We start from the raw sequence: 20,209 nt of genomic DNA on the forward strand, positions 1-20,209 counted from the left end.
AAAAAAAGGAAGAGCGTGGTCTGCCTGGTGGATGACTTTTTCTTGGATTTTTTTCCGTAGGGCTGTCCATTCACACGTTCCACGGCAACTTCTTTGTGCGCTCCACCGACCTGCTGTCGCTGCCCAACGTCAACCCGGACGCCGGCTATGCCGTGCAGATGTCCATCGAGGAGAACCTGGACGACATGCAGGTGGTCTCCTTCCAGGCTGCGCTACTCTACACCTCAAGCAAAGGTCGGCACGAGTGTCCCTGCCTCGCTCAAGTTGATTTGAATTGACTTCTGCTCAATTCGTTGGACAATTTTCAGTGTGAGAATCCGCTTGTGCCGTTAAAGGTTATTTTCTGTTAAGGCTACGAAGGTGTCTTAACCGGTGGTGCCGGTAATGATCGAGGGCGCGATGAGTGAAGTCGGATCCTTTGTGGCACGGCGCTTGAGGAGCGCAGCGTTTCACTTTCTGCTTTTAACAGGAGAGCGGAGGATCCGCGTGCACACCCTGTGCCTCCCGGTGGTCCACTCCCTGTCGGACATCTTTGCCGGCGCCGACGTTCAAGCCATGGCCGGCCTGCTGGCGTGCATGGGTGAGGATCATGCTTCCCGTCAGGACTATCGCAATATTTTTCGAAGATATTGTGAGGGGGAGATTTCATTCGATTTTGAGATTTTTGATCAGACTGACCACACCACATACGGCAGGGATATCTGCTCTGCTTCACTTTTTGAGCCTTTACCGTAATGGGAGCGTCCTTCGGGTTGTCGGCGCGAGAGATTCGGAGCTAAAATCAGGCTCATTAAGCCACTTCATCTCAGAAACTTTTATGGGAAATTGCGTGGCGCTTTGTGTCAGTCTTATGAAACGGTTTTAGCACTGTTGCGTTTACCACGATAAACTGATACTTGTTTAAAAAAAAAAAAAAAGAATGTAAAGGAGAAACATAAGGCCTCTCGAGCAAGCCCCTCGGCGATACGTAAAGGTGTGGTCTCCTTTCAGCCGTGGACCGCTCGGTGACGGCCAGCTTGAGCGACGCCCGGGACGCCATGACCAACGCCGCCATCGACTCCCTGTCGTCGTACCGACAGTCGGTGCTGACCATCCAGCAGCCCGGCTTGCTCGCCCCGGCCTGCCTCAGACTCTTCCCGCTCTACATCCTTGCGCTGCTCAAGCAGGTCTGCCGCCATCGCAACACACGCTTCCACTCGAGGGTTTTGAGTTTGTTTTCGACCGGATGACGTCACTGAGCAATTTGGGGACAAAGGAGCAATTTCAAGTCAGGTTCCAATTCCCGACAAAGTGCTGAGAGACTGGGACTACAACACACTGACAAGAGTCTCGACTCAGCTGTGTTTCTAGAGCTCTTTCAAACAACATCCGCCGCTGTGTTCAAAAGTGCTGTACGTTGAGCAAAAATAATACGTACAAAAAGAAAACGACTAATAAAGAACGAAGACGCTAAGCGGCACGGAAACAGCGCCACTCAAACCAAGTGTCATGCTGAGTCAAAAGCCAAAGAGTAAAAAAGAAACAAAACAACATCAAGCTGGAAAAAAAAAAATCATCGAGCATCACACGACCAGCAGGTTCAAGGCTCTAGTGTCGTTCTGGACTGTTGATCCACCTCCGTGTGTTTGTTCCCCCCCCCCCCCCGAGAGCCAGCTGAAAGTAGCGTTGATGCAGAACATGATTGAGGACCGCACCGAGTCGGCGCTGTCCTACTACGAGTTCCTGCTTCACCTGCAACAGCAGATCTCCAAATGAGCCGTTTGTGTGCGTGCATGTGGAAAGAGCAGAAGTGCATGATGGACACTTTCAATTTAGCCTTGGAGGTGATCCAATAAAGAAATGTGTGTATGTATATATTTGTGTGTGTGTGTGTGTGTGTGTGTGTGTGTGTGCGCGCGCGCGCGCGCGTATACATGCAGATATATACGTATGCATATACATATATGTGCGTATATATGTGTGTGTGTGTGTGTGTGTGTACATGTACTATATGTATGTAAAAGATGGAAAGTATCAGTTTTTATTCTCATAGAACAATAATGTCCAAAGTTGAGGTATGGCTCAGATGTGAGCTCGTTGATGGCAAAAGCACAGAACGTTTCCTCGAACACGTCACATGTATGCAAGTTTGTGTGTTTGTGTGTGTGTGTGTGTGTGTGTGTGCGTGCGCGCTTTCAGGCTAACCGAGGTGTCCGACTGTTAACAAGTATTTTCATCACTTTTTTTTTTCTTTGTGAAGATTCCATCTTTCTATGTGGCGTGCCGAACAAATGCCAGAAAAAGGCAAAGAAAGCATCAGGCGCCCACTTGAATGTTGCGTTGCAATCTTTTTTTTTTGGCGCCCCTCTCCTGTTTAATTTATGAGCCTCCCAATATAATTAAAATTCAATGATTGCCTTGAAGGGGAACTCTACTTTTACTACCAAGCTTCCTGTTGAAACCCAGACAATATATGTAAAATATTTTAATATAATAGAATACAGGAATATTTTTTTTGTTCATGAACACAAGACCTAACAGAAAAAGCCATTGTGATCTTTTAATCATGCTTATTGATACTTGTTTATTGAAAATACTGCATTATATCAATGGTGGAGAGATGCTAATAAAATTTTAGTATGACAGATTAGGTGACATGTCAATGAAATAAAATGTTTGGGACTTTTTAAATGTAGTGGGCTTTTTGGGGGGCAGTGACGGAGTTAACGGTCTGAAATATGTGGACCAAATTAGTCACTTTTTTCCTCCCCTTGTGTGAGTTGATCATTTGTAATTGTTGTACAGTCTTATAAAAAGCAAAACCTATTTAGAAAACAAGCGAATAGGGTCGAAATTGTCTGATACAAAAAAAATAAATACTCTGCTTACTCAAGTCATATGCATGTATTGTCAAGTGACTTTTCCATCTTTAAAATGTAATATCTACACAAACTAAAAAAATGAGAAAATGCATGCATACCTAAAAATTGTGAAAAACGGTACAGTAGTAATTTTCAATGATTAACATGGAAAACAGCGTGTGTGTGTGTGAGTGAGTGAAATGTACATTACCTGTGGAAATATTCGGTGTAGCAGTCCTGTTCTTTTTATTCCGTCACGTCACAGTACTTGCTATAATGCTGTAACATTAGAGAAAGGAAAACCACAGAGGCTGATGCACTTTATAGCTTTTTATTAAACGCCAGAAGAATTGTAAAACACAGAAAACACGAGCTGCTCTCCACCACTGCTCCTGCCCAGGGACTCGCACAGACTGGGACGTCACATGACACCCCGTGTGTGTTCACATGTTTTGCATACGTTTCAATAAATGGTTTTAAAGCATGTCAAAGGGGTTACAGCTAAAATTAAACTTTTTTAACTATGGTCTCTAACCACGAAGCCCAAAACTGCAAATAGCTTGCTAAAAATGTTTAAAAAGGGCCTTTAAAATTACAGTGATTGGAGGTAAATATGTGCGATTTTGAAATCATCATGAGTTCATTATATATTTGTTAATATTAGATCGTACAAAGAAAACCTTTATTTATCTCACAATGGAGAAAGTCCCAGAAACTCCCCTCCCACATTTTATTTAAATTTAGGGACCCAATTTCACGCTCATGGTTCCCTTTTGTGTCTCAAACACCACCTGGCCAATCAAATGCAGAAAAAAAATTACTATTCATAATAATGTTCATCATGTAATACGACTAACATTACCAAAAAAAAAAAAAAGTCGAGCGTACAAGCGTTCCCTTTGTGTCCTCTCTTGGTGACGGCATCGCCGCGCGACATCGGCGGTCCATCCCGTGTTGTTCTTCAGCAATCTGACCGTGTCCAGAGTTATCGCCGCACGTTTTTTGACTTTAATTTGTTTTTCGTTGTTTTATTTCGTTTTGATTGACGTGGGTTCATTATTTTGAAAACATGGAGCCTGCGGAGGGCCACGCCGCCGACGATAAAACGACGACGGCGGGCTCGGCGCTGTCGGCGGCGCAGAGGCGAGCGGAGATCCGCAGGAGGAAGCTGCTCATGAATTCCGAGGACAGGATGAAGAGAATTGTAGGCTACGCCAAGAACGAGGCTGACATTAACGGTATGTTAACTGACGGCTTACATTTAGTACAGTAGCTGTAGCTGCATCTGCCCTTACCTATCAGGCGATGTTAACGTGACGTCACAATGAGCGAACAGGCCTTTATGAGATCAAATCCTATAAAATACGTCACTTAAATTCACGAATCATACTTCTTGGTATTATTGTTTGAAAAGACTCGTCTCTGGGTCATGACAAACACCTTATTTTGTATGTTTGAAAAAAACGCAAGCAACTATGTCCCAACGAAATACCCGGATGTTTGACGTCATTTCTCTTGTGGAATTGTATACAAATTCATGCATTTTTCTTTCCGTAATGTTAGCGGAAAAAAATAACCATTTGGCTGTTTTTGTGCTTAGGCTCAACAAAAATAGCGTTGTCGCTGCGCCATCTGATGCATTCTTCGTGTCAAGGAAGCAATTTGAAGTGTGTTCGGGTTTTATTTCGTGTTTTGCTGCCATCCCGGTAGAGCAGTGCGTTTATGGACAGATCACATAACGATACTCGCAGGCCTATTCGTCGTCGTTTGTGATGAAAAACTTATATTATTGCAATTCACTGAGTCCCTATGGTGACTCTTCTTCATCAAGTGTGTTGGTTGTCATCACTGATATCCAGTAGGGTCACCCCGGCGTCCGTCAGAACCCCGCTTCCACCTGGACTTGGACCGGACAGATGCATGGTCATCCCAACCCTCCCCGAGACCCTCTCCCTTCCTGCCGGAGTCAGTCAACCTGTCCCGCGGAGCCACCCCAGAGACGAGGGACTCGCCACTGCCAGACGACGCAGCGATGACGGCGGACGGCCATCTCCGAGGGATCCGGCAGAAGCCCAAGGCGGAGAAGGTGGCGGGGGATGACCCCGGCGGCCTCCAGCAGTACCTCTCCCGCTTTGACGATGCCATGAAGCTGAGGGGCCAGTTGGTCAATGAGAAGCCGGCGCATGACGGTGAGGCGGAAGGCGAGGAGTTTGACCCCTTCGCCATCTTCAGGCTGGTCTGCAGCGTCCTCCTCGCCGTTTTTGTCCGAGTGTTTGTCTGCAAGTATCTGGTGAGTTGTCACATGTCTGATTGATTTAGAGACATTCTAGCAGCAATGTGACGCTTTATTTATCCTTTTGTGATTTTAGTCGATATTTGCTCCATTTCTGACGCTGGAACTGGCCTTTATGGGCTTGTCCAAATACTTTCCAAAGGTGAGTTCTGGGTTTGGTCTCGGGACGTTTGCAATGAGGGCCCGGGGGCACTTTGACGTTTATTCAAATTGACAGCAGGGGGCGGTGCTGTATAAAATGTCAGCCCCCTGAGATGGCCTGAAAATGGGTGGATTCATCTGCTAAGTGCTTATTCCACAAATAAAATGCAGAACAGTTAATGGTTTTGACCGACATGGTTGCAGATGGAGAAGAAGGCGCAGACCACAGTGCTGACCGCCGCCCTGCTGCTGTCAGGCATCCCCGGTGAGGTCATTAACCGCTTCATGGACACGTACCGGCGCATGGGCGACGTCTTCGCTGACCTCTGCGCCTACTTCTTCACATTCATCCTCTCCCATCAAGTCCTGCTGCTGATCGGCTCTGAAGCCGGCGAGCCGGGCGCGGGCGCTTCTGCCGCGGCAGCAGCGGCGCAGTGACCAAGCCGAACCGTCCCCCTCCGCCGCTTTCGGCGCCGACCGTTGAGGCGGCAAGGCATGTTTGTGTGTCTCTTTTCTTCATGGTACAAGTGAGAACTTTCCAACGCAAGAAACCAGACATTAGTTTTAGTGGGAACGCATTTGTACCTTGACTTGCGAGCGCGTCAACTTTTCAAAGTTTTGCACTTACAAGCCGCCGCTTGGTCAAATTTGCGAGCCTAATTTTGCGTCAGACGAGCGAGCTTCAGAATACGCCGCCGCTTCAGTGAAGTGGAAAGAAATGGAGTAGTTATGGTACTGTAATACCCTTGCATGTGGGCAAGGAGAGTCGCCGATGCACTTTATTGAACTGGACAAACAGTCAAACACGTGCAAACTCGATAGCCGAATAGCGAAGTCGCCTGTGTCATTTTTGCTTTTCAGCATGTACTTTGGTATTTTTGGGCGATGTAACAGTAAGTTGAAAATGACACAAGCGAGTATCCTTTTCGGCTCACAAAAACACCAAGAGTCATTGTTGGCAACAGCTCACACTTGGAAGCTCACATCTTGCCCCTTCATGTCATTAAAGGCAGAGCTGACACTAATTCCACACTTCATTTATTCATGATTTTTTTGTTTTGTCTTTTTAAATGCAATAAACTGTTTTCTCTTTATGAGAAATCCATAATTAAAAAATGGTGGTGTTTTGGGGAATGGAGTAGTTAGCACTTCAGCACCCGCTGATTCATCTTTAGTGTGGTCAGTGCCTGTATTTTTTATTTTTATTTATTTTGTTCTTTTTTTTGTGGAAAACTAGAAAAATTTCCCCATTTTTTTTTAAAGACTTTTGGGGGCGGGTTGTAAACAAACAAAAAAATTCTTCCCTCTTTCATAGCATTGATACTAGGTGTCAACGATTCGCATAATTTCACAATTTGCAGGCGGCTAGGTCCCAAAATTTTGTGAATAGCAGGGGTCCGCTGTAATGGCATTTCTATTGATTTCAATGGTAAAAATTGATATGAATAAATTGAGTTATGAGCGGGCTGTGGAGAGGAATTCAACTCGTAAGTCAAGGTGCCAGTGTACTTTTTCGCTTTTGTGTCACGCCTCCGCCTTACGTGTTTTCTATCTACTCGCCAATGCCTGTCTTTTTAATATCCTGCTCATTAACTTATTACTGTGACGATTTTTGACATGTTAAAACGCGTGCGTGTTATATTCGGAAACCACTCGGACTAATTGATCTGTATACCTCCATCCATCCATTTTCCGATCCGCTTTGTCCTCTCAATGCTGACGGGGGGGGGCTGGAGCCTATTCCAGCCGTCTTCGGGCAGCAGGCGGGGGACGCCCTGATCCTGTTGCCAGCCAATCGCAGGGCACACACAATTTAGAGTGTTCAATCAGCCTGCCATGCATGTTTTTGGAATGTGGGAGAAAACCGGAGTACCCGGAGAAAACCCACGAAGGCACGGGAGAACATGCAAACTCCACACAGGAAGGCCGGAGCGAACCCACGACCTCTGCGCCTGCTGAGGTCCATGCGCTAACCACGAGACCCACCGCCCATCTGTATACATATACATGTGAAATCATTCAATGTTGACATGGTACAAGCATTAAAATTGTCAAGCCAAATGATTTATCTGACACGCTGTTTTCTTTTAGTATTTGACTTTCAACATTGTATTATTACATACTTATTCTTAACACTCAATACAAACTTGTCATCTAAAATAAGCGGAAGAACTACAAGAGGTTCTTGGAGGTTTTTTTTTCTAATATAAAAACTTGAACTTGCCATCTAAAATAAGCGCAAGAGCTTCAAGAGGTACTTGGAGTTTTTTTTTTTCTAATATAAGAACTTGAAAAAACATAATGCCTTGTTCAATGTATTGACAATAAATTATAGTTTTTTCTTTTCTAATATAAAAACTTGAACTTGTCATCTAAAATAAGCGGAAGAACTTCAAGAGGTACTTGGAGGGTTTTTTTTTCTAATATAAAAACTTGAAAAGAAATAATGCCTTGTTCAATGTATTGACAATAAATTATAATTAGATAATTCAAACAAATGGGAAATGTAGAATTATATTAAAAAAAATATGTATTCAACTAACTACAGTAATACTAAAAAACATACAAAAAGAAAACCTCCCGCCTCTTGGTGGCACACTGAACAGCCAAGGCGCCACATTTCCACAACAGGTGTCGCACTTTGGTGACGTAACGAACTTGAGCGGAAGCAGTTTGGGATCCTACGTGAAGGCGCCGCAGCGAAGTCAAACATCAGTTGGCAACTCATTAGACTTGTTTCACGACTTTACCATGGGTCGCGAGTCGCGGTATGTCCGAGAGCATGTTTAATTCGTTTTCTTTTTAAAAAATTATGTATTCATTTATTTTTTTAATCTTGTGATGTTAATTGGTAGAGAATGGTCCCACGCCGGTCTCTACCAAGATAATCTGGAATGCGAACGTTAGCATGCTAACTGCGCCGTAAACTACCAGCATACATTGCCCGCCAAGTCTCGCTCGCATATGAACACGGTTTTCACACTATCGTTTCATGTTCGCCTTTAAACCACTATTGTGTTCATGTTTAGACATTACAGGAAGCGCTCGACTTCTCCGCGGCGCTCCGGTAGCCGCTCGAGGAGTCGCTCTGCGGACCAACGCTCCAAAAAGGAAGACCCGGACCGAACCAACATATACATGTGAAATCATTCAATGTTGACATGGTACAAGCATTAAAATTGTCAAGCCAAATGATTTATCTGACACGCTGTTTTCTTTTAGTATTTGACTTTCAACATTGTATTATTACATACTTATTCTTAACACTCAATACAAACTTGTCATCTAAAATAAGCGGAAGAACTACAAGAGGTTCTTGGAGGTTTTTTTTTCTAATATAAAAACTTGAACTTGCCATCTAAAATAAGCGCAAGAGCTTCAAGAGGTACTTGGAGTTTTTTTTTTTCTAATATAAGAACTTGAAAAAACATAATGCCTTGTTCAATGTATTGACAATAAATTATAATTAGATAATTCAAACAAATGGGAAATCTAGAATTATATTAAAAAAATATGTATTCAACTAACTACAGTAATACTAAAAAACAAAAAGAAAACCTCCCGCCTCTTGGTGGCACACTGAACAGCCAAGGCGCCACATTTCCACAACAGGTGTCGCACTTTGGTGACGTAACGAATTTGAGCGGAAGCAGCTTGGGATCCTACGTGAAAGCGCCGCAGCGAAGTCAAACATCAGTTGGCAACTCTTTTGACTTGTTTCACGACGTTACCATGGGTCGCGAGTCGCGGTATGTCCGAGAGCATGTTTAATTCGTTTTCTTTTAAAAAATTATGTATTCATTTATTTTTTTTAATCTTGTGATGTTAATTGACTTAGAATGGTCCCACGCGGCTCTCTACCAAGATAATCTGGAATGCGAACGTTAGCATGCTAACTGCACCGTAAAATACCAGCAGACATTGCCCGCCAAGTCTCGTTCGCATATGAACGCAGTTTTCACACAATCGTTTCATGTTCGCCTTTAAACCACTATTGTGTTCATGTTTAGACATTACAGGAAGCGCTCGACTTCTCCGCGGCGCTCCGGTAGCCGCTCGAGGAGTCGCTCTGCGGACAAACGCTCCAAAAAGGACGACCGGGACCGAAGCCGGAGGGAGGGGTCGCGCAGCCGAGACAGGCGGAGATCGCGTGCAAAATCGCCATTGACAAATTGAATCATACACATCTTCAGATAGGGAACAGCCACAAAGATGTTTTATTTATTTTCCTTTGTAGATGCAGAACTTAATTACCAACTAGCCTTCTTACATGTATTCATTTATATTTTTATTTATTTCATTGGAACAGTACACATTAATCAACACAGCAGTGTAAATGTGCCGGACTTAACATAAATGCTAGCTTTCAGCCGTAGTCCCGAGGCAGGTTTCTTAACAACATAACATAAAATAATATAACACAAAACATAACATGCACACAGTCATGCAATCTTAGCCACTTTTCCTTTTCAATCGGTGTTGCATTTCAATGTGTGTGTGAGACAACCAATTGTCAAAATTGCGACACATTTTAATAAATAGGCAGCTTCCCGAAAAAAAACAAGTCAGCTTTATTGTCAAATATGGTCGATGTGCAACATACAGCACAGATGAAATTTCTCTCCTTTCAACCACAGCGCAAACATGCAGTGCATTGAAAACACACTCAGCTAAAAATAAGGGCAACAAAACCGAACTGCATTAAAAGACATACATAGATAAATACTTAGTTATTTTCACACTTGTTTAGTGGGCAGGCCCTCCAGAGACCCAACATTTGTATACAAGTTAATGGGGGAAAAAAATAACTTTTCCATAAAGTGTCCTCATTCTTCTTCTGGGCAGACGTTCCAGGAGCAGGGAAAGGAGGAGATCCAGAAGCCGAGAACGCAAGAGGTCTAGCAGCAGAGGCCGAGCCAGGAGGTCGCGCTCGGCCACCCCCAGCAAGAGCAGGAAAACTGATGAAAAGTCTGCCCTCTTCGCCACCAAAAATATTGACATCACACTTTCAGTAAGTTCTAACTTGAACTTTGTTCTCTCTCTCTCTTTCTCTCTCTCGTCTTTGCAGGTCAAAGAGCAAAGAGAAAGAAAACCTTGATCTTGTATCGGACCGGAAGAAAATTAAGGAGGAAAAGGAAGAGGAGAAAGTTGAAGATGTAAGTTTTGTGAGAAACGGCTCCAGCGGTCCCAAAGAAGATTCTAGTATATGTCAACAAATATTCAATAGCCTCAGCTCTATAAAAAAAAAAAAAAACAAGTGTGGTTGCATGTGTTCCCACAGCAGCAAGACTTTGACCAGAACAAGCTGGAGGAGGAGATGAGGAAGCGGAAGGAGCGTGTGGAGAAGTGGCGCGAGGAGCAGCGCAAAAAGGCCATCGAAAACATCGGCGAGATCAAGAAGGAGCTGGAGGAGATGAAGCAGGGCAAAAAGTGGAGCCTCGAAGACGACGACGGTGAGCGCGGCGCGCGACACCGACCGCACGCCTAACCCTCGGTCTGCTCGTAACACGGACGTCGTCATTGCAGACGATGACGAGGACGTGCCCGTCCCGATGGAGGCAACCGAGGAGGAGGAGGAGGAGGAGGCCAAAGACAAAGGAGAGGTCAAAGAAAGCGAGGTCAAGGAGGAAAAGATGGACGAAGGCGAGAAGGACTCGGACCCCCCCGGCGAGAAGCAGGACGAGGACGACGAGATCGACATCGACCCGCTGGACGCCTACATGGAGGAGGTGAAGCAGGAAGTGAAGAAGTTCAACATGGGAGGCGTCAAAGGAAACGACAAGGTGCGTGGAAAGTTACAACAGTGACCCCGTGAAGCAAATTGAACAGGAAGTCAGCCATTTGTGTTTGATGGAGCCATTTTCGGCTCATTTTCTTCACTTTCACCCTTTCGGAAAGTAAGCAAAATTCAGCCCCCGGCACCAGTTTCAATAATTGTACAATAAGACCAAAATGGGTGAGCGTGTCCATCATAACAGAATTGAACAGAAGGTCAGCCATTTCAGTTCAGAGCAGCCATTTTGGGGCATCATTTTGAGTGCGATGGTGTGCAAGGGCCTGCTGATCACTGCTTGGATTATTATGAAATGATTTGTTTTTTTAAATCCTTATCAACAGAAGGGAGCAACAGTAACTAAAGTGGTGACGGTGGTTAAGACCAAAAAAGGACCTCACACTCACAAGAAGAAGGGGGAGCTGATGGAGAACGACCAGGATGCCATGGAGGTGAGGTGACATCTCTCTGGCACTGGTGGTGATTTTTGTGCGGAAGTCAAAGAAAGCTAACGGATCTCTCCAATGCGTCACGCAGTACTCGTCGGAGGAGGAGGAAGTTGACTTGCAGACGGCGCTGACGGGATTCCAGACGAAGCAGAGGAAGATCCTGGAGCCCGTTGACCACGGCAAGATCCAGTACGAGCCCTACCGCAAAAACTTCTATGTGGAGGTGCCCGATCTGGCCAGGATGTCCCCCGAGGGTCCGTACGTGGCGCGGCGTCCATTTTAGGCTTTGGGAACAGAACGATCCTAATGCGCCGGCGATCTGTTACAGAGGTGAACACATACCGGATGGAACTGGAGGGAATTACGGTGAAGGGGAAAGGCTGTCCCAAGCCCATCAAGACTTGGGTGCAGTGCGGCGTCTCCATGAAGATCCTCAATGCCCTCAAGAAGTCAGTAGAAATGCTGAAAAGATCGGTCGAATCGCAGCCAGCCAACTCTTAAGCTCTCATTCGGCAACATCCTACGTCACTTGCCGGACAGGCCCCGCCTTTCGATCCGAAGTCGCGGATGCGACAGTACACGACCGCGGTGGACAAAATGCTTGCATCTCGCTCGCAATGCGATCGCTTCGTGATGTAAAGTCCATTTGAATCCGTTGAATCGATGAGAGAAACTGCGGAATGCCATCGATTCCAAAATTGAGCGCCGTGATCAATCAAATCGACATTTGAATTCACCAGCGTTAGCCGGAAGGCAGTTAAATGAATCCAGCCAATGGAAAACCCAGCGGCCGGCCCATCTTTTGCTCTGCTGTGCTGGCGCCGTTAATCTAACAGTATTATTGCGCTGGTAGTTTCTCCCCGATCGTGTTGTTTGTTGCCTTTATTGAGCTGCAGGAGTGGGGGAAATTTTGCTTGTATTAGAAGTCACCGTCGCCTACAATAAGCCGCGCTGTTCGTCAACAGCCACATGAGCATTTCCAGCCACACTTTGAGGGTTGTCACATTGACGCAGCAAATGAGTACGATTATTTCTTTGAAAATTCGACTCGCCCTCATAGGCAGAGCTACGAGAAGCCCACCCCCATCCAGGCGCAGGCCATTCCCGCCATCATGTCGGGCCGAGACCTCATCGGCATCGCCAAAACGGGCAGCGGCAAAACCATCGCCTTCCTTCTGCCCATGTTCAGACACATCATGGACCAGAGGCCTCTGGAGGAAGCCGAGGGCCCCATCTGTAAGAGGCACACCTTTTTTTCCCCCCCCCACAACTCTTTCAGCCCCGAGTGGGGACAAGCGGTGTAGAAAACGGAGAGGAGAAACCTGGCGTGTCGCTGTTCTCCCTCAGCTGTGATCATGACGCCCACCAGAGAGCTGGCGCTGCAGATCACCAAAGAGTGCAAGAAGTTCTCCAAGTCGCTGGGACTCAGGGTGGTGTGCGTCTACGGAGGCACGGGCATCAGCGAACAGGTAAAACGCTGGATCTACAAAACAACCGGCGACGTTTGCAGCGCTAACGGGACGCCGGGACCATTCATTGCCAGATTGCCGAGCTGAAGCGAGGCGCCGAGATCATCGTGTGCACGCCGGGAAGAATGATTGACATGTTGGGCGCCAACAGCGGTGAGTGCTGCCATGTTTTGATTGCTGATAAATACCGGGAGTTTTTGTTTTTTTTTTTTTTTTTTTTTTTAATAAATGCCCTCGGTGCATTGCTGATCAGACAAACTTTGAACAAGAATAAACAAACGAACAAAAAAAAAAAGCAGGTAGGTGCCCCCTGGTCCGCTTTGACAGCCAGAGATTGAAACGTGTTGCATGAGTGTCGCCATCTTGCAAATGTGTGCGTATGAACCTGATGGGAAAGTGTCATGAGCACCTGTGCTTTTATCGTGATTTTGTGGCTTCCACACATGCGAGGTAATCTGTTTTGTTCCCCTTCTTTGTAGGTGAAAAGCCGTACGGTCAGATAATGCTTGAGTGGGGCTCCGTCTCTTGTTTTGTATCTTGAGGCGGTTTTCTGACTTTTTCAGGTCCCTCGCCAAGATGGTACGCAAGACGTGACCGAGATAGACAAAAATAAAATAAAAAAAAGAGTCACATTTTAAAAGTTGAAACACTTGCCACCTTAAAGTAGTCCACGCCGCATACCTTTGGCAGAATTCGCGAGCTTCGCGGCTTGGCTGACGCGTCTCTCTACCTCGCCGCGCAGGTCGCGTCACCAACCTCCGCCGAGCTACGTACGTGGTGCTGGACGAGGCCGACCGGATGTTCGACATGGGCTTTGAGCCGCAGGTGGGCGCCATACAGAACCCCTCGACGGCAGTCCCGCGCGCGTCATTCCAAACAATTAGCGACGATGCGATTCCTGCGCCAAGGTCATGCGCATCGTGGACAACGTTCGTCCGGACCGGCAGACGGTGATGTTCTCCGCCACCTTCCCCAGAGCCATGGAGGCTCTGGCTCGGAGGATCCTGGCCAAGCCGCTGGAGATCCAGGTGGGCGGGCGCAGTGTGGTCTGCTCTGACGTGGAGCAGCACGTGGTAAGTGTCCCCGATGTGCCCAGCTTGACACTTGATGGATAGATTTCGCCGTCCGCCAACAGTCTTTCGACACTTCGTGGTCGGTTCGTGGGACTCGGCTGCTTCAAGTGTCGTGTGAGCCGTTCTATGAGCTCGAGGGCTGTTGGCCACCCCAAAAAAAAACCTTTAACCGAGAGCTGACGAACAATCCCAGCAATCTGGAATTGCTTTCTTGGCCGACTTTCGCGTGTTTCAAAGAGTTGATGAATTTTCAAGTGGCCCTTTCATCCTCCCGTCTCTGCATGCGATTCTTGAACGTGAATTTTTCGAGTTGTCATTGGTACCCCGTTTGAATCATCGAGTTTAACAAGTCGACTGTAGGTGGTAAATGTCGGATTTTTTTTTTTCTTTTTTTTTTGTTACCTGCAGCTGGTGATCGAGGAGGACCAGAAGTTCCTGAAGCTGCTGGAGATCCTGGGCCACTATCAGGAGAAGGGCTCGGTCATCATCTTTGTGGACAAGCAGGAGCACGCCGACGGTCTCCTCAAAGAGCTGATGAAGGCCTCGTACCCCTGCATGTCCCTGCACGGAGGTACCGTGAAAGCGCTTCTGCCCGGCCTGCGCGCCGCCCGCCCGCCGCTCCTTCTTTTTCACGCCACTTTGTGTTCAGGCATCGACCAGTACGACCGCGACAGCATCATCAACGACTTCAAGAACGGCGCCTGCCGTCTGATGGTGGCCACGTCGGTGGCGGCGCGAGGCCTCGACGTCAAGCAGCTCATCCTGGTGGTCAACTACAACTGCCCCAACCACTACGAGGATTACGTGCACAGGGCCGGACGCACGGGCCGAGCGGGCAACAAGGTCAGTTTCCAATGCGGCGATCTCAGTCGTTCGCGGCGCTTCGCAAAAAAAACGCCACGCCGCGCCGCTTCACTTGCCATCCCGTTCATTCCAGGGATACGCCTACACCTTCATCACGGAGGACCAGGTCCGATACTCCGGCGACATCATCAAAGCCTTGGAGCTGTCCGGTTCTCCCGTCCCGGCCGATTTGGAGCAGCTGTGGGCCTCCTTCAAGGACCAGCAGAAAGCGGTAAGACAAAAGCAACGCGGGTAAATCAGGGAGATTTTCCACCTTTTCTTGGTCTGCCCGCCGTCGCAGGAGGGCAAGTCCATCAAGAGCAGCAGCGGCTTCTCGGGCAAAGGCTTCAAGTTCGACGAGACCGAGCACGCCCTGGCCAACGAGAGGAAGAAGCTGCAGAGGGCGGCGCTGGGACTGCAGGATTCCGACGATGAGGACGGCGCTCTGGATGTGAGGAAATCAAATGTGTTTGCGCACGCACGCTGACAACGGGGACGCGCATCGGAGCGGTCTCCCTCCCATGCGATCACAGTTTGAGGTCCGAAGTCAAGAGAAATCGTGGTCTCCCACATGGATGGATTCCCTTTCAGATTGAGGAGCAGATCGAGAGCATGTTCAACTCCAAGAAGCGCGTGAAGGACCTGACGGCTCCCGGAGCGTCGGCGGGCGGAGGCGGCTCGGCGAACGCTTCGGCGGGCTCGCTGAGCGGGCTCCCGGGGCTTGGACCCACGTCTGCCGGAAACATCCAGAAGCTGGAGATGGCCAAGCGGCTGGCTCTCAAGATCAACGCCCAGAAGAACCTGGGAGCTGAAGCTCAGGTATGTTGAGAAACTGCTTGCGCCATATGGTAAAGTCATCTCCGTACTAGGAGAAAAAAAAATGGAGAGGACCCCGGCATATTTGTAAATGTATTTATTTGTTTCCCCCCCCCCCCCTTTCATTATTATATATCATATCTGATATACGATTTTTGCTGTTCGCGGTCGGGCTCGTCCCCTGTTCCCCGCAAATAGCACGGGTCCACGCTATCCCTTTTTGCTCGCAGATGTTTGATTTTGTTACCTTGACAGCCACGTGTGACACTCTGTCATGTCGCCTGATTAAGGTTGTCCACACTTAATGTAACTTTGTACATTTTTCTTTTTACGTAATGTAAAAAAAAAAAAGTTGTGACATAATTTCTTTCGAAGATGCTTTTTATTTTGTAGTTATTTTCAATTTTATACATTTGCCATTTGTTGTGATGTATGTTTTTTCAAAACTGATTTCTTTTCACGAGGAAAGCCCGTCCACCCTCGGTCTAAAATTGCATTCTCTGAGCTCAACGAGTCGATCGTCCCCTCCCCCCCAGGACGTGATGCAGCAGGCCACCAACGCCATCCTGCGCGGCGGCACCATCATGACGCCGTCGGTGTCGGCCAAGACCATCGCCGAGCAGCTGGCCGAGAAGATCAACGCCAAGCTCAACTACACGCCGGTGGAGAAGCTGGAGGAGGAGCGGCAGGCGGCCGAGCAGTCCGAGACGGTCAAGCGCTACGAGGAGGAGCTGGAGATCAACGACTTCCCGCAGGTCGGTCAGGCGGGCTGGCGCACGGCTCGCTACTGCCTTCACGTTCATGTATTATTTTATTTATGGATTCGTTTACCATCATGTGCCTGCCCAAATGCGCTGCTCTACAGACGGCTAGGTGGAAGGTAACGTCCAAGGAAGCCCTGCAGAGGATCGGGGAGTACTCGGAGGCCGCCATCACCATCAGAGGGACCTACTTCCCTCCGGGCAAGGAGCCCAAGGAGGGCGAGCGCAAGATCTACTTGGCCATTGAAAGTACGTATTTGCCCTTTAAATACAGCTGGGCGGCCAGTTCATGTTTAACTGTCACAATGATTTTTTTATTTCCTCCAATTGTTGCGTTACCTGTTCAAAAAGAAGGCCCCGCTGATGTGCACTGCTTACATAAACCGCAGAGTTGAGAATTAGGGATTTGGTCATGATATTTACTGACTCTTCCAGAAACATATTTTCTACCAGCCAAGGAGGGAAATGTGTTTACTTAAAATCAGATTTCTACCTTCATGGTGTCAAGAGACGATGTTGATTCTAAATTGTGGTTTCATTTCTAGGCGCAAACGAGCTGGCTGTGACGAAAGCCAAAACGGAGATCACACGTCTTATCAAGGAAGAACTCATCAGATTAGTAAATAGCATTTTAATTACTCATATTGTTGTTTTCTTGAACATTTACTCATTAGAAAATATTTTCTTTTGCAGCAAAACTCCTACCAGCCGACCAGCAAAGGACGATACAAAGTGTTGTAAAGGAGACTTACTTGTCATCAAAGAATATTTTGGGGTTTTTTGTTTTTAAATAATGCTTTCTTCCCAGCCTATATTTTTGCAGGTTTTCAGTGGTGATAATTATCCATATAAATACCTCCTAGCTCCAAATCCACAAGTCATCACCGAACCTTTCCATGAAACAAAAATCAGTTTCACCTTTTTTGTATTAATAAAAAAAAAAAAATGTGTTTTAATAATTTTTCAAACCCCTCAACAATTAATAAATCATAATGTTGGTGAGGACGTTTTTTTCTTTTCATTTCATTTGTATTAATATATGTGGCTGCAATGCAGACTGCATTTTACATTATTTAAGAGTCTACTTTGTATATTATTCATCAGTGGTGGAGCACACTGGGGTTAATGTAGGCGTCTAAAACTCGGGTTGCGATTGAAATGCATCAAAACAATATAACAGGTGAACACATTGGTTTGTTTTGCGGCAATTGGTGTCTATAAATTTTCATATTTGACGTAAAAATGGACATTTATGGGCAGATGATACGGCGTCCACTGTGGGGACGAGGAAGGGGGCGGGGAAGCAGGAATGCTTCCTTCCGAACGGTCTTCCGTTTTGCGCATGCGCACTTGTCATCGCTCTCGCCGCTTATTAATTTTTAATGGAAAATGGCTGCGTTTCTCGTCTAAAGCCGCGGAACCAGCAGATTAAAAAAAAAATACAAGATAACCATCCTTATTTTTTAGTTACAGTTCGCGTGTTAGCTTTTGAAACCAAGGCTGCACGATGCGGTGACGCCTCCCCCCCAGAGGCAAGAAGAAGAAAGCGGTGTCGTGAAGGGGCAAAAAATGAACCCGTTTGCGCTCTGAAGGATGAAAAATCTTTTTTTTTAATTACTATTCCTTAACTATTTACGCGCGGGCCTCAGACGACCATTAACCTAAGGTATGAATGTTATCCTCTAAACAAGTGCTAATTGTGATCACGGGTGTTTTTATTATTTATATCTTGGCTTTTAAATACTAGCATTGATGCTAACGCTTGTCTAAAAAAGAAGAAAAGAACCATTGTACGCTGCTCGCCGTTTCGTCACACAAGATGCCAGAACCGTGAGCGGTGCACGCGGTTTGGATTTATTTTTTCAATTTATTTTATTTTATTTATTTTTTTGTGAATGAGTTTCACCCACACACTAAAGATAAGTAGTAACAGAGTCCTGCACACACCTCCCGGTTTACCCATTGCTCACTCTGCTTGTTTATTTTGCTGCTGAAATGATCAAGAAGCTCTTTCTGTCCCTCTCTCGATATTCAATGTCGAAAGTGCTCGCACAAAACGTAAAGAAAAACTTTGGACGAATTTTCCTTTCTGTTGTTTTTAAGTTGTCATGTTTTAAAGAAAAAAAAAACATCCCTACCCTAGCCAAGGCACATATTTTCCATTCGAAAAAAAATTCACAGCATCAACCAAAGAAAATGTTCACAAATGGGCGATTCACAGCCAATCCATACCTGTTGAACTAGACGCTCGTCCCGACATAAATTTATATACCATGTCTTGCTACACATTCATCCAAATAACATCCACAATATGTATTTTATGCAAAACGTGATGGTACATGAATATGTCAACATTAATGTCTTTGTACAGGCTAGGAGCATGATTAATTTCCTGTACAAGTGTGTTCAATGCACATTGCAGAGAATGTGGAATGAATGTCCAATGTGACAATCTTGATAAGCCACAAAAGCAGTGCATTGAAGTCATTAGAGTCAATTCAACTCAGGGGATGTTGGTGAGTATGTGCCACTTTGTTTTATGCCGTCAACAACAATGTGTTTTTTAATCCTGTTTAAAATCCCCACACCCCCACCCCCAACAAAAAATTCCCTTCCCTTTCTCCTGCAACCCGTTTAGGCAGCAAACTGGATGTTGTCCTCTGCTTGTTGTAGTGAGCTCCCCATTGCTATAAAGTGACATGAATTATTCAAACCAACATTCCTCACGACGGACTAAATTCTCAATAGAAAAAAATGTTTTCAGTGAATTATGCGCGACTAACCAGTTGTGCTGCCCCCACACAGAAGATGATGCGCCAGGTGACGAGCGGCGACTTCTGCATGAACGCCAGGCCATCATGCCTGGCCGAGGATGCCCACCACCCCGCCACGCACTTTGACCTCTGCCCCACGCAGCCCAACAAGTTCTACCCACCTCCGCCACCGCCTTCGTCCGTCCAAATGACGCTTGCGTCCATGGCGCCGCCCGGCCCCGGGCTCAAGCCAATGGCGTGCCCCCGACAGGAAGTCCTGGGCCCTGCCAAGCTCCCTGCCGGCAAAAGCGGCGACCCGGCGGCAGGGGGGGACAACGGTAAGAAGAAGAGCAAAGGCGCCGGCAAGACGGGGCGGCGCGGGCGCCCTCTGGGCACCACCAAACTGGCCGGCTACCGGACCAGCACGGGACGCCCGTTGGGAACCACGCGCGCCGCGGGTTTCAAAACTAGCCCCGGCAGGCCGCTGGGCACCACCAGGGCAGCGGGCTACAAGGTGAGCCCTGGGCGGCCCCCCGGGAGCATCAAGGGTCTCTCCCGCCTCAACAAACTGCCATACGGCGGCGCATGCAGCGGCGCCGCCTTCCCGTACCCGCTAGCGCACAAGGAGATCATCTGTGAAGCCTCCTGCAAGGACAAGACCCCCACGGAATGAGGTAACCCCACTTTTTTAAGATGATGGATTTTTTTCTTTTTAATATATAAATCCGCCGCCTCCTCGGTGTCTCTTTTCTATTATCTCACAAACTATATTTCTACACACTCCGAATGGGGAATTGAGGAAAAAGACATTTGTGCAACAGCGCACCCTGTGAAGGCACCACGAACGTTGCCTTCAACAGTTTAGGACACTTGAATGGTGGAGTTCAAAATGGAATCCGTCATTGATCGACTTCGCATGATGTGACAGTTTGGTGATCCAGGGGCGTGGCTCCATGTAGCTTTTTATGGGGCGGGGGGGGGGGGGGGGGGTGGCCCGG

At 47.0% G+C, this 20,209-nt stretch overlaps 4 protein-coding genes across 7 annotated transcripts in view; all 4 read left to right on the forward strand.

The window, feature by feature from the left end:
- The window catches only part of sec24a (SEC24 homolog A, COPII coat complex component), an 18,196-nt gene extending 15,323 nt beyond the window's left edge, over positions 1-2,873 (forward strand). The window contains exon 25 of the mRNA XM_019871565.1: positions 1,642-2,873. Coding sequence (XP_019727124.1) covers positions 1,642-1,755 — 114 coding nt within the window. The 3' untranslated portion in view covers positions 1,756-2,873. The remainder of the gene's footprint in view (positions 1-1,641) is intronic.
- Positions 2,874-3,553: 680 nt separating this feature from the next.
- On the forward strand, positions 3,554-6,948 carry camlg (calcium modulating ligand). 2 transcript variants are annotated; one of them, XM_019872695.1, is made up of 4 exons: positions 3,554-4,078; positions 4,700-5,130; positions 5,210-5,275; positions 5,479-6,948. In XM_019872695.1, exons 1-4 carry the CDS (start codon positions 3,910-3,912, stop codon positions 5,710-5,712), a joined length of 900 nt encoding a protein of 299 aa, XP_019728254.1. In that variant the 5' UTR covers positions 3,554-3,909; the 3' UTR covers positions 5,713-6,948. The 2 variants fall into 2 exon arrangements, with proteins under 2 accessions (XP_019728254.1, XP_019728264.1); XM_019872705.1 differs by having other exon boundaries at positions 3,557-4,078; positions 4,703-5,130.
- A 985-nt stretch (positions 6,949-7,933) lies between these two features.
- On the forward strand, positions 7,934-17,463 carry ddx46 (DEAD (Asp-Glu-Ala-Asp) box polypeptide 46). Its single transcript, XM_019872783.1, has 24 exons — positions 7,934-8,042; positions 8,304-8,414; positions 9,294-9,413; positions 10,129-10,242; positions 10,343-10,430; positions 10,556-10,727; positions 10,801-11,057; positions 11,392-11,499; positions 11,585-11,750; positions 11,825-11,945; positions 12,557-12,732; positions 12,844-12,965; positions 13,040-13,118; positions 13,708-13,790; positions 13,874-14,038; positions 14,447-14,609; positions 14,688-14,881; positions 14,976-15,113; positions 15,183-15,332; positions 15,473-15,700; positions 16,234-16,452; positions 16,563-16,707; positions 17,004-17,077; positions 17,152-17,463. Exons 1-24 carry the CDS (start codon positions 8,026-8,028, stop codon positions 17,197-17,199), a joined length of 3,258 nt encoding a protein of 1,085 aa, XP_019728342.1. The 5' UTR covers positions 7,934-8,025; the 3' UTR covers positions 17,200-17,463.
- A 236-nt stretch (positions 17,464-17,699) lies between these two features.
- The window catches only part of cunh5orf24 (chromosome unknown C5orf24 homolog), a 4,362-nt gene continuing 1,852 nt past the window's right edge, over positions 17,700-20,209 (forward strand). The window contains exons 1-3 of one of the 3 annotated variants that reach the window (XM_019872751.1): positions 17,700-18,124; positions 18,830-18,974; positions 19,264-19,885. In XM_019872751.1, coding sequence (XP_019728310.1) covers positions 18,891-18,974; positions 19,264-19,884 — 705 coding nt within the window. In that variant the 5' untranslated portion in view covers positions 17,700-18,124; positions 18,830-18,890 and the 3' untranslated portion in view covers position 19,885. Of the gene's footprint in view, positions 18,125-18,829; positions 18,975-19,263; positions 20,202-20,209 lie in introns of those variants that run through there. The other 2 variants (XM_019872741.1, XM_019872759.1) reach the window with 2 other exon arrangements.

This window comes from Hippocampus comes, unplaced genomic scaffold (genome assembly GCF_001891065.2).
Source record: "Hippocampus comes isolate QL1 unplaced genomic scaffold, H_comes_QL1_v1.1 scaffold33, whole genome shotgun sequence".
NCBI lineage: Eukaryota > Metazoa > Chordata > Actinopteri > Syngnathiformes > Syngnathidae > Hippocampus > Hippocampus comes.

What these genes read in the sequence shown, in the direction of transcription:
- camlg (XM_019872695.1), top strand. Translation starts at nt 3,910, where the DNA reads ATGGAGCCTGCGGAGGGCCACGCCGCCGACGATAAAACGACGACGGCG. An exon ending in GAACGAGGCTGACATTAACG is followed by an intron (nt 4,079 to 4,699) that starts GTATGTTAACTG and finishes ACTGATATCCAG; the next exon opens with TAGGGTCACCCCGGCGTCCG. An exon ending in TGTTTGTCTGCAAGTATCTG is followed by an intron (nt 5,131 to 5,209) that starts GTGAGTTGTCAC and finishes TTGTGATTTTAG; the next exon opens with TCGATATTTGCTCCATTTCT.
- ddx46 (XM_019872783.1), top strand. An exon ending in GGGTCGCGCAGCCGAGACAG is followed by an intron (nt 9,414 to 10,128) that starts GCGGAGATCGCG and finishes CAGACGTTCCAG; the next exon opens with GAGCAGGGAAAGGAGGAGAT. An exon ending in ATCCTCAATGCCCTCAAGAA is followed by an intron (nt 11,946 to 12,556) that starts GTCAGTAGAAAT and finishes TCGCCCTCATAG; the next exon opens with GCAGAGCTACGAGAAGCCCA.